Source organism: Euwallacea fornicatus, chromosome 9 (assembly GCF_040115645.1).
Source record: "Euwallacea fornicatus isolate EFF26 chromosome 9, ASM4011564v1, whole genome shotgun sequence".
NCBI classification, from domain to species: domain Eukaryota; kingdom Metazoa; phylum Arthropoda; class Insecta; order Coleoptera; family Curculionidae; genus Euwallacea; species Euwallacea fornicatus.
The window spans coordinates 4,455,814-4,473,748 of record NC_089549.1 but is presented as its reverse complement, the minus strand read 5'-3'; the positions used below and the strand labels follow the sequence as shown (position 1 = coordinate 4,473,748).

The window sequence follows — 17,935 nt, the reverse complement described above, 5'->3', positions numbered from 1 at the left end:
TCAAGTGTTGTTATCCGATTTTCGTTCCCTTTACAAGTTATAGCGTAAATAAAATTAAAACATAAAATTAAAAAAATGTATAAATTTCATAAGAAATTCCATAAATTAACGTTTGGATATCATAGTAAATGTTCAAAAATATTGCCATTAACTTCTAAACATTTTCGGCTTCGTCTATGAAGAGCATTCGTTGCGCTCCTGATTGTTTCATGTCTTTCTTTAATAGCAGCTGCAGCATTTCTAATGCTGCAGCTGCAGTGCATCTTGAGTGTCCACTTTTACTCTGTACACTTCAGTTTTAAACCAACCCCACAAACAATAATCTAGTGGTGTGAGGTCTGGAGACTTTGGAGGCCAACTAATAGGGCCACCACGACCAATCCAACGTATTAATTTATGGAATTTCTTATGAAATTTATAATTTTTTAAATAAATTATGTTTTAATTTTATTTACGCTATAACTTGTAAAGAAACCAAAATCGGATAACAACATTTGAGTTTTTTTACATTTATTTTTCATATACAAAACGCTCCTGAAGTTTGGCACGATCCTCCCGACTCACCCTGTATACATAGTATATTGAAATCAAATTTGTTATGAGTTTAAGTTTACTCCTGTTAACTTTAAAATGACACGAACAGAATTAAGTATTAGTGAACGCAAAATTGCAATAAATTTAAATTATATAATATTATAATTATATAAATATATTAAAATTTAATAATGAAACCTCAACAAGAGCAAGATTTCCCAACACATTGTACGCTACACATCCCCAAACTAAGACGTATCCACCACGCTTGATCGTTAGTTTCAAATTTTTCGTTTGGAGTTCTGTATTAGGCTTTCTCCACACAAACCGTTTGCCATTAGACCTAAAAAGACAAAATTTACTTTCATCAGAAAAAAAAATGTTTTTTCACCACTCTAAAGGGTTTATCAATATACGTTTTAGCAAACTCCAGACATTCTCGACGATTCTTCTTCGAAATAAATGTTTTTTTTTCATACTGCTCTGCCGTAGATATTTGCAGAATGAGGAACATTTCTGATACTCTGAGGATAGACATTCTTTCTCGTTGTTGATACAACATCAGACGTTACCAACCACTTGTTTTCTTTGAGCTTCATTAATAATCATTCGTTTTTTCTCGTCCATTTAGTGTTTAAGGTTTTCCAAAACGGGGCTTGTTTTTCACATTTCCTGTCTGCTGATTTTTTTTTACTATATAACGCACTGCTGAGAATGACACATTAATGATATTTGCTGTTGCTCTATAGCTTTTACGATTTTCATGTAAACCAACTATCTAAACACGTTTGAATAACTTTGTTTCACTCGTTTTCGGACTCATATTTGCACTGATGGTCTTAATCGAACCAAATAGTTTCAATAAAAGAATTTTGATGAGAAAATAGCTCATGCTCAAATGGATAACACGCAAATTGCCTTTTACGAAAGCCATTTTACTACGAAATATGCACATGTGCAGATACTTATTTGATGAAAAATTTTCAATTTTTCCTTTATGACGTTGTATACATTCAATAAGAACAATAAATTGTGTTAAGTCTTACTTAATATACTTCAGTTTAATGTTATAAAATATTAGAAATCAAAGTGGGTCTTAGGTGTTTCAAATGTTTCGAAAAGTGTTGGTGTGCAAGTACTTTTTTGAACCACTGTGTTTCCCTAACACCCTGTAGGCACCGTAGCCGTTCGAGGAAATTACACCCAGGGGCAGAAGTTACCAAATAATTCGACGTTGGTGAAATATTGTGTCTTCCTCTTACTTAGGGCGCTTTAGGCAAAGATCACTTAAACCTAAGTACCGCGCTGCATCCATCTTGCCGCCAATGGTATTCCATGTTTATATTAAATTTTTGTTTGCTTCTACTCTATTTTAGATTTGAATGAACTACAGTAGCAGTTTCTTGAATATGTGTTTAGGGACCCATCATTTCGTTACCGATTACACATTTTTGCAAAGTAAATTGCTGCCAAATGGGGCGGAAGTAAACATCCTGCAGGGTACCTTAAAATAAACACTAAAATTGAGTCGGTATTAAATTGGGGTCAAACTCCGCGAAAACCAACAACTCCAAATGCTATTTACATACGAAACTCAAATACTCTGGGAAACTGCAAATCGTGGGTTTTATACTTCCCAAAAGTGCAGTTGGGTAACGATTTAGAGATGATGTACCCGTAGGGTCAATTTTATATCGTGATTAATAACTAATATGGAAATTCATAAACATTAAGCACTGCATTCGAAATAGTCGAGGGAAATACGTTACCCTCTTTAACATTAGTTTGGGTGCAACCTCTTCTGTCCTTTTAGAAAATTTATATCGCACTGATGACGAGATCTCCTCTTTATTTGCATCCAAAACCCATTCTTTACTGAATAACGATGGTTTAGGCGTTTAAAGTATTCAAATTATTTTTCCGGTATTGAGCTATGATATAATTGCACTTTTTTACACGAATGGAATTATCGAAAACAAATTCTCAACTTTTAACAAACCAAACTCAGCTTTTAATACAAGTTAAAATCGACTTTTTCCGGCTTGTCTCCAAGCAATATAATCAAAAATTTTAATAACGTGGGACGCAACATTATTGTCCTTTTTTATGGAAATGATGATAATATCGCGTTAAGCGGCGGCAGAGGCAAAAAGACTATGAAGTGTTTTCCGTGTGCCTGGCTTGCCAATAACAGTCCTCTTTGTGAATGCTTCTTTAATACTTAACACACGCCTTATATTAATAGAGTTTTTAGCCATAAATCACGAATCAGCACCAAATAATGGGTATTTGTGGTGTGAATGTGGAAAATACGCGTCGTTAGGACATTAACCCGAAAATTTGCATAATGGGCGAAGCCAGCTCTGTCATTTTATATGTGAATTCTCTCGGGTAGAGGTACCCGAACTACGGCCCGCGGGCCAAATCCCCACCCTTGACTCATCACTAAAAAAATTCATCGATATTCACTTATTTAATATTAGTGCCATATAAAAGCGTATCGAAAATTTTCAGTTAACAGATTTTACATGTGAAAAATACTTAATTTAACGCACGCGATGTCGATCATCGTTTCTGCGTTAAATTGTATAAGAAAAGCTGGACTTGGTCATAGATAATCTGCTTGAACATATTGAGCCCGAACATGGAGATTTATGGTATCACACTGAAATGCGACTATTGAGCCGCGGAAAAGTGCTAAAATGCTACTTTCAGTTGCGAAACGCAATTGATATACCAGGGTCCTCCCAAAGGTACCTTATCTGACATATAGATGGCGATATCTTTATTGAAAGTGTGCTTGTATTACAAAGACCTAACCTTAAAAAAGTTAGCTCTAAAGTTTGAGGAAGCTACGTTGATTTGTGTTTGTGTTAGAGCCCTTTTTCTCAACGCTTTTACAGATTTGCTGAACCTGGAAAAAATTGATCATCGATACGTGATTCAATATTTTCAGTTGACAGGTCTAAATCCATCCAACATCCAAGCTGGAGCTAGATTTAATTCTGGGGGAATCTGGTCCTTCGCTAACAACTGGAAAATGTTGAGTAGCAGAGTTTAAACGCAGCGGTCGGACCTGCCAAGACGAACTTCGCAATGGTCGGCCCAAGAACGCTCCAAATTTGACTTCTCCAGAAATTGCGGTGGGAGTACTCAAAACTGTACTGGAAGAAAAGTATTTCAAAAAGTACTGTACATCGTGTTTTGACTGAACAATTGGAAATGGGAAGTCTGGGCGCAAGATGGGTGTCGCCATTACTCACAATTGAACACAAACAGCGCTGCGAGGATATTTCAAGGGAGTGTTTGGCAAAGTTTCGCAGCAATAAAACCGAGTTTTTGCATCGATTCGTAATCCTGGATAAAAGATAGGGCCATCGTTTCAGACCTGAGACGAAAGAGCAGTCAAAACAATGGACTTAAAAGGGAGAATCGGCTCCAAAGAAGGCGTAAATTGTTCCATCTGCGGAAAAGGTGATGGCGCCAGTTTTTTTTTTATACTTTTAGGATCATTTTTATTGACTATCTTCTTAAAGAAAAAACAAAAAACAGAGATTATTATTTACAAATTTATTGCAACGTTCGAGGGAAGAAATTAGGGAAAAGTGTTTAGGCTGGGGGCTTTTAGTCTGCCTAACAAAATCGACTGCCTCACAAGGCACCCGAAGAGGTATCTCCCTTTCGCTGGTGAGAGTTGTTACGATTCGAAGGACCAGACGCTGATGCGTTAATTGACATATATGGGGTTCAAGGGTTCGGGGAAAACAAACTCCGTAGTACGAATTAATGAATTTACTTCACACTACAGATATCACTCTAATTTACACTCTACAGATTTACGACTTTATATACACTACTGATTTACAGAGGCGGTACTGGGTTGCCCGAGATCTGAGAAGGTTGACGTGTGCAGTTAGAGAGGTGTTTTACATTTAAGTTACGGAACAGAGGATTGAAACAGAGAGTTTCGCGTTCACGGATCAGGAAGTGTCCAAAAAAACGGGAGAGAGAGAGAGAGAGAGAGAGTTGAGCGACCGACCGTGAATATTTAGGGTATATCAGAGTTAGAGTTGAGAGCAAGAGGGTGTTTCCGTTCGCGAACACAGGTTTTTGAGTAATGTTATGAGAGAGAGATTTGAGATAGAGTTTCGCGTTCACGGATCGAGAAGTGTCCGAGAAAACGGGAGAGAGAACGTTCGCGAACACTGGTTTTTAGATAATGTCTTGGTAAGAACTGTTTTTGCGTCCCAGAGATGGTGGGGTTGGAGGGAGATCACCACGATAAGCCCTTGACCAATCCCAACCGACACCGCCCCCTGGTTCGTGGAAAGTTTTTTCCCAAGAATCTCCACGGTCAAAGCCCAGATGTGGCTCGCTGGTTCCTTTGGTATATTTATTGGTGCCCCCCATAAATCGGAAGAGCGATAAATCAAGGAATCAGTGCCATCATCGTGGCCGGGTTTAGGCACGTAGGAGTAAGTGCTGTATCGCGGGGTGCGATACAGCAGATGTGCATTGGGATTGTCCCAACGTCTTTAGGGTCTAATTGGAGCCCAGCGATGCCGCTGATTTATGTTGGGTTTTTTCCCAACAAAAAGCGACCGTGTTTTGAGAAAAAGAGAGTCTCGTTTCATCACGACAGCGCACCAGTCCACACTTCCGTCATCGCGATGGTCAAAAACCATCGACTAACCTGAACGTTTACCCTTACCCACCCTTTCAGCCAGATTTAGTCGTCACAGATTATTTCCTATTTCCAAACTTGAAAAAGTGGCTCGGCGGATAGAAATTTTTCAGTAATGCAGGGGTAAAGTCAGAGATTGATGTTTATTTTGAAGCTTTCGAAGCTCCTTGTTATAAACAGGATGGAAAAAGCCATAGAAGATCACTGGAAAAACTGTGTCAAGCTCAAAGGAGCTTCTGTTGAGAAATAATATATGTCAGAAAATTGTTGGAATGGTAATGGAGGAGAGTGAAATAAAGCACAAGTCTTAGCAGTACTTCTTTACTTCCCTAAGATCGGGGATCGAATGCCCCCCCCAAACAATATATCCGAGTTACACTGGGTGCGCCTGTTCTTTTTCACGAAAACCGGCACCCAGACCTCCACATTCTTACCACGCTCGCATCCCTGAATCACTCCCTTCACACTTCCATATGTTTTTGGCGAGATTATAAACAGGCCCTCTTCATCTTTTATCACCGATGATCTATTTCAACTAGTACGAGCGTAGTCCATTTCCAAAATGTGATAAGACACTAACAGGCGTTCGTAACATTGTCCTTATACCTAAGGCCAGGTTAAAGCACTATCTTTATGAGACAACATGTTTTTTCATACTCACATTAGACGAATCAATAAACACCCTCGTATCACTTTCTTCATAAAAGCTCACATATACATATTTTTTTAAAGTGTTATGTCGGGTACTTTTGGCGCCATGCTCGTATTTATGCTGGAAAAATTAAGGCCAGTTTCAGAACTTTCAAATCCCATATAAAAGTTAACGGGAAGTAGGTTCGCAAAAGTAATAGAGCCTTCAAGTAGAATTGAAAAGAGGAAGTGCTGTGACACGTGTTTCTACTTATTGGCTTCATCACGTTTATGTGCATACAACTTGGGGGCAGACACATCATGTTCCGCATGCTCTAAGACACGTCAAGAGCCGACTTACAACATCAGTGTGGAAAATTAACTAACTTAAATCGATGTATCATAAAATAATATTTTCATTGGTATGAGGTCACGTTGTGCATTCTGCTTTAGATCTAGCTATTGTACTAAACACCGATTTTTTGTCTTTTTTTTAAGTCTTCGAGTACAATCTCCTCGATGCCGTCACCATCCCTCTTCAAGACCACAAAACGCAATATGTAGGCGAGAGTGAAGATGGGTTTCCAGCTTTCGGTTTTCGAGTGGGGTCCGACGTGAAAATGGCCTACAAGCAGATTCTTCCTGATACCTTGAGCGAAGAATTTGCAGTTCTCATCAATGCCAAGCCAGAAACAAAGAACGGAGGCTTCATATTCGCTATTGTGAATTCCCTGGAGACTATTGTGGAGCTTGGTAAGTTTCCCTACAATTCCCCCTGCTGATCCTCGTAAGTTAAAAAAGCCTCTATGGAGAGCCCTAATAAGCTTTCTTTCAGTATGGCATAACAATAAATTACCCAAGATCGTATATTTAAACCTGTTGTTCTTGTGGGCGTGTCATCTCGAATTTGTAGCATCTTTGATACCTTTTGTTGATTTAATGTACCTACGCAATCTGTGTAAACAACAGGAGAAATGAGAAATTGTTTTAATATAGTCAAAACTACCGGTGTCCGTTTGGGCTTAACGGTTTGTTAGGTCTCACAAAAAAGTTCCCATCTAAAGTAAGATTGATCGTTTTAGGGTACTCCTATTATGGAAAGTTCTTTCTCTTAAAATAGAAAGTGTTAGTTAATGACACATAGCGGTGATTTTCAGATGAATTCGTGAAAAGGCAGAGATTTCCAGAGAAATGCTTGGTTAGCGAGGTAGAGAGTGTCATAATTGTAAAAAAAGTTTTTAGCCTTTTCTTTACTGTTAGTAATGAAATATTCAGTTGAAATGTCTGTTGATCACTAATCTTAAGGGTATATACGATATGAGGGCTGCCGTTGCAAATTTACAGGATAAAAATGATTTTAAGCTCTCACTGATTTTTCATTCACTTTTGAGTCCCACATAATCACCGTATAAATTTTTACTATCAATTTATGATATTTTTTGGTTTATATCCTTAAGATTAGAAGGTGCTGTAGATTTTAGCACTGTTTTTACCACGATTTTGAGTAAGAATGCTTATTTCGACCAAACGGAGTATTGACACACTTACGTTTAAGTACAAATAACTATGGAAATAATTATTAAAAAACACACTCGTTTTATGTTTTTTGTATTTTACTTACAGAACAATAAAATAATTAACCCCGGTAATGTTATTAACCTAACAAACTTTCATTCTTCATGTTGAATGAACAATCATTTAATTTTTATTAGAAAATTCCGAGCCTTCATCGATCCGAAATCTTTTTCTGTTAATTTTTTTAAAATTTATTTCTTGCAGTATTTCCTTAACTCTTGAAATTCTGGACATCCTCACAACTAGATATGCCGGCTGTCTTTAGATGAGCTTGCCTGCATTATAAAAAGGCCCAAATTTTGCATTCTTCAAATAAAAAGTCACTTTTCATAAAAGTTTCTGCTTTTTCGAAAAACACCTTTCATCTCAGGAAAAAATCATTTTCTTATACGGGGAGCTCAAAATCTTTTTAAACAAGGTTTTGACTTAAGAGTAAACTAACTCAATTTCTTATTTTTAAATGAAATGTTATTGAAAGAAGTTGCCTAGAATTACTTTAATAGTCAAAATCTAAAATTTCAATTGTTTTTATTTTGAAATCGATAAATAACTCTTTGGCCCAACTAAGGAGATAGTACTTGAGTAAAACATACTACCACTCTTTAATTAATTTGAAGAGACGCTTCGGCTCGTTGTCATTTTGGAACTTCCACCGAAGGTTCATATTTTCTTCTGCCTAAAGCAGTATGTAATAAAATGCTGCTAGAATATTTTTATAAACATATCGATCCAAAATATCATCAATGGTCACGAATGGACCAAGGCCAAATCATTTGGCGTACCCCACAATATAGTACGGCAACCTCTATGTTTAACCGTCGATTTACTCTATTTCGGATTAAACCGTTCATTAATTGGTCTTCTGACCCAATACATCTCGTCTAATTTGAACAGTTTAAATCGATTTTCATGTTAAAAAAAAGACAGTTTTTCATGTTTAAAAAGATCAGTTCACATGCTCTCTCGCAAAACCCAATTTAGCCCTTTTAATTTCCGTTGATATGAAAGCTTTCTTTGCCGATTTCCCCTCATACCTCTTAATCTTCGTTTTATGGTACTCATTAATACTGAAATACATAACTCTTGTTGGATGGGACTTGCACTCTTGAACTGATCCTGAATAGATAATGTTTTAATTCTTCAGTCTATCACTTTATCAGTTTTTAATTTTCAGGCGTAGTTTTATAGTTTAACTAAAGTTTCTCTATTTTTAAAGTTAGAAAATATGCTTGATATTATTGATGTATTAAAATTGAAATATTTTTCAATTTTACACTGCTTTATACTACTTTAAAATTTTTCTAAGATTTTTTCTTTTAACTTTCTTTGGCATCTTGAAATATTTTCAGTCAATATTGTGAGTAGCAAAGTCGATATCACACAATAATGTAAATAAAGAAATTAGTTGCTTTACATATGAACAAAAGAAAATATTCTCGAAAAAGGACATATATAAAATACATTGAAAATATACATGTACGTCTATAATACTTGGAGATATAAGTAATATATTTTATTAATTATAATAAAATATTTTTTTGGAAACAGGCTTATTTTCTATTTTTAATTAGTTGCTCTACATGTAAACGATAAAGTAAATACCTGAAATGCCAATTTCAACAAATTTTACACTACTGTAGATTTGAATTGAAGTTGTTGCAAAGTAAATAAAGCAAAAAGCTGTGGTGCAATTGTTTTTAGAACTAATCACTTCAATGATGTGCAGTAAAATGCAACATTGCATGCAATGACCAAATATAAAAATTATGCCGGGGATTTCCCTTTTTTCTATTACAACTAAAATTGAAATCACCTAATTTAAATGAAATTTCAAATGATTTTAATATTAAGTGTAAAATAATTTAAAATTGGACAATATTGGAAAATCGTTCGGCTTTACCTCATGATAGAAACACACGGGCATGTCATGCACGTATATTTCTATCCACGATGAGTTGAAGGCAAATGGTACCGCTAAATAAATTTACCAATTATTATACGGAAAGTCAACTGATTAATTGAGAAGAAATTATAAAACTTATAAAATAATTTCAAGTTAAACTTTTAAAAAGTGCCTTTTGACACTTTTGGTAGAAATAAGGGGGAACTAAATACGTTTTGAAATCTAGCAGTTGTGAGTATAGGACTGATCAAACTTTAGGACCCTGTATATCGCCAACGAAGAACTTTCACATCTAATGTCCTGTAAAGCATAGCGCACCACTAAGTAATATTCTGTATTCATGGTGTTTTGTAAGGATTTGAATACAATGTATTGCGCTGCATTTTCCGAAATTTTTTTTTATGGATTCATGTTTTTTCGGGAGAACCGAAGAGCAGAGAAAAACATTAAAAACACCACCAGAACCACTTTCATAAGTAATGACCTCTTTTTGGCTATAGCTCATGATTAAAAAAGTAACTTTGTACGATAGGCAATTTTATGTATCTCAGTGTTACTGAAATTTGTAATAATGTCTGCCCAGAATATTTATTAGTGCTGGGGAAGTAGAGATGTATGAATTTGTAAATAAGGCTGGAATTGAGCCATTTTGAATATTAGATTATTGACTGTAATTATTTTGTAATTATACAATTCTCGTCCATTATTACCTTGTAATTTATAAAGAAACTTGATCATTTGCATAATAAATTCATATACTATACAGGGTTCTCCAAAGAAACGCAATTCCATGCAGGCTTTCTTATTTTCAGTAGGTCGCCGCATGTTAAATATTAGTCAATTACAGAATTATTCATGTCGACTAATTAAAAATTAAGAAATTTGACTGAGTTACAAAATTCAGGTACCTGCACTGATTTTCTGCTAATGAAATAAAATCCCGTTTACTTACTGGATTAAGATTACGGTATTTGCCAAAATTTATTCTATGACGATGCAAAAACCACCTTTTTCATCGCATTTTATACTAACTCTGGAGTTCCACAGGGTTCTGTCCTGGGACCATTCCTCTATTCTCTATATACAGCGGATGCGGTCCAAAGCGATAAGGGCATGTTAACATCTTTTGCCGACGATACAGCCCATCTAACGTGTGATGCAGACCCACAGATTACAACCGAGAGCACACAGAATTACCTGCATGAACTAGAAAAATGGTTAACCAAATGGAAAATCCGAGTAAATCAAACAAAGTCGGTTCACGTCACGTTCTCTCTAAGGCGAGGTTCATGCTCACAAGTGACAATCTTTAACCAGCAGATTCCCCAAGCGGATAACGTAAAATACCTGGGCATCCACCTAGACCGTAGACTGACCTGGAAAACACATATTTTGATCAAAATATCCCAACTTAACATGACCACTACAAGCCTGGCCTGGTTGATAGGATTTCACTCCCAGTTGAGCCTAAACAGCAAAGCCCTTGTCTACAAATGTATAATCCGACCTATCTGGACATATGGAATCGAGCTTTGGAGAACAGCCAGCAATTCAAACGTAGACATTATTCAACGATTCCAATCAAAAACTTTACGTATGCTCGCAGGAGCTCCATGGTATGTCAGAAACGACACGTTACATGATGACCTCAACGTGGAAACTGTCAGAGAAGTGATCCAGAACCGCTCCGCCAGATATCTATCCCGCCTAGACACCCATCCCAACCATTTGGTCATGAACCTATTAGACTCTTCAACAAATTCCTCAAGATTGCGTAGATTTAACTCGTTGGAATTAACTGGCAGGTTCAACTATCACAGGGTTTGACTGTATAGACAGTCACTCTCCAAAAAGCTTGGATACTACGTAAATCCAGTTGCTGAATATCCTTGTTTGTGACAGATTGCAACATTTAAAATAAAGAAAAAAAAATACTAACTATCGGCTTCATTTCTATATAGAATGGAATAGAATATCCCATAATGTCAGCTTTCATCTCTAAAGAAAAAAGTTTGACCATGACGCATGGATGCATCCCGCCATTCATGAGAGCGTTGGAAATATGAAAGTGCAAAAATTGAAGTCCGATGATAATGACTGAACCACGATGTGCCTCACAATTACAGATGATAAAGGTTGAATATTTTGCAACAAATCGCTTTAATTGCTGGATGAGCAGTAACCGGAACAGAAATGCGGTGTGTTGCTGAAATTATTTAACAATCAATGGAATATTTCTTTGATTTTGTGTATGTTGCGGCCTGTCGAACTACGGAGAATGTGAAATAATAAAATTAAAAAAGAAACAGCGTTTTTATCGTCAAAAATCATTTTTTGTAATTCGACAACATTACCAAACGGGGCGAAACCAAGCGGTATTATCAGTGACAGAAAATGCTATTTCAATCGCTTGTTAAATAAATTATTTTTCTACGATTCTCAAAATATTTCATGGTTACCTTCTCAAAAACGGTATCGAAACCCTTGATTTGGGAATTATCACTGGCATTTCCTACGAGTTGCGCGCGCAATCAGAACGAAATAAACTCTTTCCCCACAGCTTCATGCATCCATAACAACGGGGCAAAACAACAAAAATTCACCATTTTAATGACAGATCTGTCAAATTTTTAAGTTTTAAAGCAGTAAATCCCTTATTTTTCATAATCTTGCATTGTTGTGAAAAAATAATCGTTAAATAGTCGAGACGATAATTTTTTTTTCAATAACTCTACGTTGTAGCTGGCCAGATACGGAAAACGCTAACTGGTTGTGAGCTACCCTGTATAGTAGAGAACAATTTTAGTGTTACCATCACGATTCGATGTGCGCGAGTAAAATTTTTATCGATTTATGCGATTGAAAAAAACCGAATTTATCATGTTAAAAGTAGGTTTCAAAAGTTATCGAACTCACGACCTCGATCGTTTTATAACTATTTCATCGGCCAGGGATCAAACGTGTATTACAGAATTGCCGAAAGCATCCAACTCCTGAATTAAAATTCGAATTATTGGATTTCGTGTGTATATAACCCGATACGTGTTTACATATTTTCCAGCAATGGCCTTTTGAACTAACAAAACATTTTTTTATTATTTTATCGCAAAACATTCACTGTACAGGGTGTTTCCAGTGCACACGGCGTGATTTAAGGGGACAATAAGGAGACATATGAATATTTGTCCAATACCATCATTTCCGAAATACAGGGCGTTTAAAAAATCGTGTTTTCATTATTTTCAAAAATATAGACCGATTTCATTTATATTTTCGTTGTTTGATAACAACATTATGATGTGTCTGTTGAATATATCAGAGTTTGTCCAGAAATTTCAGGAGCGTCTCCCTAAGTCGAATCGATCGTAAATTTCCACAAAAATAGTAACGTCCGGTAGATTTGTTAAGAGTTTTCGTATCTCGTTCCGTTTTGGTAATTAACGTTAAAATCCAAACTATCATACATATCTAATCTATCTTATAAAAAAATAAAATAGAGTCGTTTTTCAACACCTCGCATTTCAAGAATTAAATTATCATGGAAACATGCTTGTAGAAAGTTATTTTTGTTTTGGCAGCACGTTCAGGAACTGCCCAGTATATTTTCCGTTTTACGTTTAGTTATAATATAAGGGAGATAACTCCAATTTTGCTCTAATGAGAATTCGACAATCTGTTTCGTTTTGAGGGATTAGTGCGACCCTTTAGGTAAATAAGCACGCGTGTTTATGGAGCGAACGCTGGGTCAAGGTACAACATATTAAATCAGGCGTTAATCTACACCTTAGCCTAGGGCTGCCTAGCTAAAAGGCAAATTATATCGAGGGATAACGCAACAAAACCAACAGGCTTAACTAAATATCTCAACGACCGAATTGGTTCACCCTTACCTTAATGCCCTTTTTGATATGCACCGACCTTGTTATCATCTTGGTTTGTGAATCGTTTCATAGAAGAGCCGATATTATGAAGGTGCTTTCTTCAGGTGTGAGAATAGCTCCAGAGAATGGGTCGTCGACTGTCCTCTCTCTCTATTATACCGATGTGGCCAGCGAGGTAGCTTCACACGCTCTCGCTAACTTCACAGTACCGAAGTTCTCCAATAGATGGACTAGATTCGCCTTCGGCATTACGATGGATGACGTCACCTTATTCTTCAATTGCAGCCAAGCCGGCACTGTCCAAGTTAACCGAGCACCCATGAAGCTTGGCTTTGAGTCTGCGTCGACGCTGTACTTGGCGCAAGCCGGGCCTCTGATTGGCGGAGCTTTCGAGGTAAGTACTTGAAAGCGTTCTTCTAGAAGACCTTAGGTTCGAATCCAAATCTGTACGAATGCCTTTTCTGTTGGTGCCTAATTAATAGCCCAACATAAATCAAACTTTTCCAAGTTGGCCAAACCAATTGGGCTGCGCGATATCGAACAATGAAATCCAATAACTGGGAAAGAATAATACTAAGTTGGCTAATATAATTAATCAAAAAACCGCAATTGAATTAGGGGATGATTGATCGGTTTGGTCAGTCAAAATTAATACTCGCCCTGCCTGGACCTAGGTTGTAGGTTGTGCGGAAGAGGGCTGATTTATCGCCGATCAAAATCAAATGAAATCAAACAAATGGGTTATATTTTGATCTGATTTGCTCATGTTTCGTGTATATATTGGAGAATGGTCAAGGTGAATGCCAACTTGTATCCAATTGGTGTTTAGTGATCTAGTTTTGGAAGTGCAACAGACGCTCGATAACGTAAAGAGTTTTTGGCCATACACAAAATGAAGTCAATGATAACAGGCATTTGCATGTTCGTACATAAACTATTTGAAAATGTTGGAAAAATCTCTTTTATACCAATAATCAAGGTGGAGATGATGTTCCCTTAGGTCTAATTAGGGAAGAGATGTGATCCAATGCTGATGTTCTTGTCAATATATCATTGGATGTTCTTGATTTATTGAAAATAGTGAATCCCAACATTGTTTGCATGCCAGCTGGTATTAATTTATGGAAAGAAGACGACAAAACCGATTATATTAGTGAGGACGAAAATATGTACAATGAGGACGTTCCCATTGAAGAAAAAGCTATACAGGTTTTTCACCTAGCTTTGGATTGGGCTGAAAGAAAAGAACTCTCATACACTGATATTTTAGTTCTTCGTACGCAGACATCAGAACACAATGCCAAGTGCCAGTTTAAGCAGATTAAAATTGTAGATTCTGTTTCTGTTAATTAAAAAATATTCATCTTTATCAGAATATTTGTTAATTTGTTATATGCGTTTCAAGATAGATGTAACAAAAGGCCAAGTGGCCCAAAAGTTTTGAATTGTTTAATGAAGTTTAGGAGATGGGTCCTGTTTGTTGTAAAACTATGGTATACAGAAAATAGGTTGGCTCGGTATTATACAGAGTCTTTTATAAACCAATTTGTAAAAATCATCACCAATAAAGTGTTTCATGTCTCAAGATACGAAAAAAAATCGATAAAAAAAAGTTGTTTAGGATGCAATTTTACATCTTCGTATCAAATTTCGGAAATATAAAAGTACTTTTCGAAAAAAAAAATTTTTACCTCGGAGAAAATTGAATTGCTCGAAATGGACCAATTAAGTGGCCCCCTAGATCTCCAGACCTTTCAATATTGGACTTGTTTTTATGGGGTCAGCTCAAACAATTCGTTTATACTGACCAATTTCGTAATCATGCAGCAACATTGCAGCAAAGAATTACAAATGCGGTGAACTGGTTAACGTTGGAACATATTCAAAACAGTTTTAAGGAATTCGACAAAGAATTGAAAGTTGTGCGGATACGGGTGGTGGTTACATCGAATAAATAATTACTTAATATTACAAAACCGTAAACCTATTACTAATTAGTTTGTTTATAAAGCTGCCGTGTTAAATTTAATATTTATTATTTGCTATAATGTTTACGCGGTGTTTGTTGTATGATTCAAAATAAAAAAAAAATCGAAAAAACTTTTATTTTCTTGAAATTTGGTAAGCAGGTGTAAGATTGCATTGTATACAACTTTTTTTAGTCGAATTTTGGAAAATAAAGGCACTTTTTTTGATAATGATTATTATAAATTTGTTATAAAGCCCCCTGTATAACAAAGAATCAATTGATTTTTTCTATACCACAGTTTTACAACAAGCAGGATTCAAGTCCCAAACGTCATTCAAAAATCAAAAAATTTTTGGCTCATGTGTCCTCACGTTACATCTATACCCACTGTGTATATATTAAACATTTCTTTAACAAATCGTTTATTATTTAAATGGCATTCGCTAATGTGAGCCACAATTTGCTTGAATTAGTTTATATTATCGAGGGTCTGCTGTATTGTTAACTCGACGCACAAAATGCTCCTCGGTAGACTGATCTCTATCGTAATAGAATGATCTTTATTTTAATAGAATGTAAGCCTTTTTTGGAAGTAAGTATCTTATCCGCTATAATCTATACGAATTATACAACATATTAGATTTTATCCGGGAACTCCAAAATTGATTATGCAGTGTCCATTTTGAATGCGGCATTTTCAATTGCCTGCAACTACGAGAGCAAGTTCGTATAAGGAAATGTTTTATAAAAGAAATACCACGCTATTACCAAGTCGGCAATTCGAATTTTCCAACAAATTTGCATACTTTTTCAGAACTTTGAGCTTTCTAACAATAAGCTCGTGTATGACTTAATGCCTCAGTACAATGTACAGTTATCTATTATTACTGCCGATAAAAGACATTCGTAAGACGTAAAGTTAGAAATACCTAAAGTGCCGTTTTGGCGTAGTAAAACATTGTATAATAACAGCTTAACCAGTTACGTCATCTTCCACCTTCGAAAAATTGCAGATATCAATTTAATCCAAAACCACCACCTATCGACGCATAAGAATTTTTTTCAACCTCTGTAAATGAACCCTCCAATATTTCAAAGGCAAAATTTGATTGGAGATTTAATGGATATGCGTTTGATAGAAGTTTGAAATCCGACGGGCATTTAACAATCCAAAATAACACCGGTTTCCATTTTTTTTATTAAACATTGAATAGATTCAGTTTCACTTTGAAAGCGAACTGAAACAGTTTAGATGATGCTGGAACTGGCATAGTGGGCATTTGTGTATGTGTTAGTTTCCATACATAAAATCCATTTGGCTTTATTACTATACAGGGTGGGGGCTTTATACAGGGTGAATGGGGAGGATCGTGCCAAATTTCAGGAGCGTGTTGTACATGAAAAATAAATGTACAAAAACTCAAGTGTTGTTATCCGATTTTCGTTCCCCTTTACAAGTTATAGCGTAAATAAAATTAAAACATAAAATTAAAAAAATGTATAAATTTCATAAGAAATTCCATAAATTAACGTTTGGATATCATAGTAAATGTTCAAAAATATTGCCATTAACTTCTAAACATTTTCGGCTTCGTCTATGAAGAGCATTCGTTGCGCTCCTGATTGTTTCATGTCTTTCTTTAATAGCAGCTGCAGCATTTCTAATGCTGCAGCTGCAGTGTATCTTGAGTGTCCACTTTTACTCTGTACACTTCAGTTTTAAACCAACCCCACAAACAATAGTCTAGTGGTGTGAGGTCTGGAGACCTTGGAGGCCAACTAATAGGGCCACCACGACCCATCCAACGTCCAGGAAACGTTTCGTCTAAATGTTTCTTAACCTTTATGTTTTAATTTTATTTACGCTATAACTTGTAAACAAACGAAAATCGAATAACAACATTTGAGTTTTTTTACATTTATTTTTCATGTACAACACGCTCCTGAAGTTTGGCACGATCCTCCCGACTCACCCTGTATACTATACACAGCTTTGAATTGACTAACAGAAGACTAAGACAAACTAAGATAAGATATTAGAGATAAATAATCTGGATTGGCGTTAAGCATTAAGCAATATTGGATGGGTTTCGTCCAAGATTTTACGAAACGTGAATGTGAACCACCGGCCTAGTTAAAAACCATTGATATTCTGTACAGGGTGGCGTCTTTATGAGTTATCGACAAAATGGTAATACTAAATCGATGCAATCCGATTGCACACTTTCGGATCCTATTTTCAAGATAAATTTTATGGTGTCATTGCCACAAAGCTAAATTGTTTCCTGCCTGATATACAGGGTCTCTCAAAAGTATTCCGTTTGCAGCTGGCCCCGTAACCCGGCAATCACAGGAAATAGAACAATAGTTCAATTAACAATATTTTGAGATGGTGAGTTTGTATTCAGTGGCGTACCTGACACCTTTTCCCTCATTAGAGGTTTTTAAGTTCTGTTAAAAAATAGAATTTTTTAGTGATAGACCCGATCTGGTATCACCAGTTCAATTCGGAACATAGGAATCGTGCAAGTGGAAGAAGGTCCACTAAGGTTTTATATGCGTCCAACAAAAACTGATAACGAAATGGGCAGAGTCAGTCCGGCCGGGGTTATCACTACGATTTTTAGATCAGTATCGATTTCGTTGCCTTCACGGCGGTGGAATTAAAAAAATATATATTAGAGGAAAAAACAGCAACGTAAATGAATGAAAGAAAAAACGAAAACGCAATACATTTGCGAGTTAAAATCGAAATTTCT

At 36.0% G+C, this 17,935-nt stretch overlaps 1 protein-coding gene across 6 annotated transcripts in view; it reads left to right on the top strand.

The window, feature by feature from the left end:
* Mp (Multiplexin) overlaps positions 1 to 17,935 on the top strand; it is a 269,908-nt gene that overhangs the window by 99,429 nt on the left and 152,544 nt on the right. For all 6 annotated transcript variants that reach the window (XM_066286068.1, XM_066286067.1, XM_066286064.1 and 3 more), the window contains exons 3-4: positions 6,347 to 6,601; positions 13,312 to 13,601. In XM_066286068.1, the coding sequence (XP_066142165.1) occupies positions 6,347 to 6,601; positions 13,312 to 13,601 (545 nt within the window). The remainder of the gene's footprint in view (positions 1 to 6,346; positions 6,602 to 13,311; positions 13,602 to 17,935) is intronic.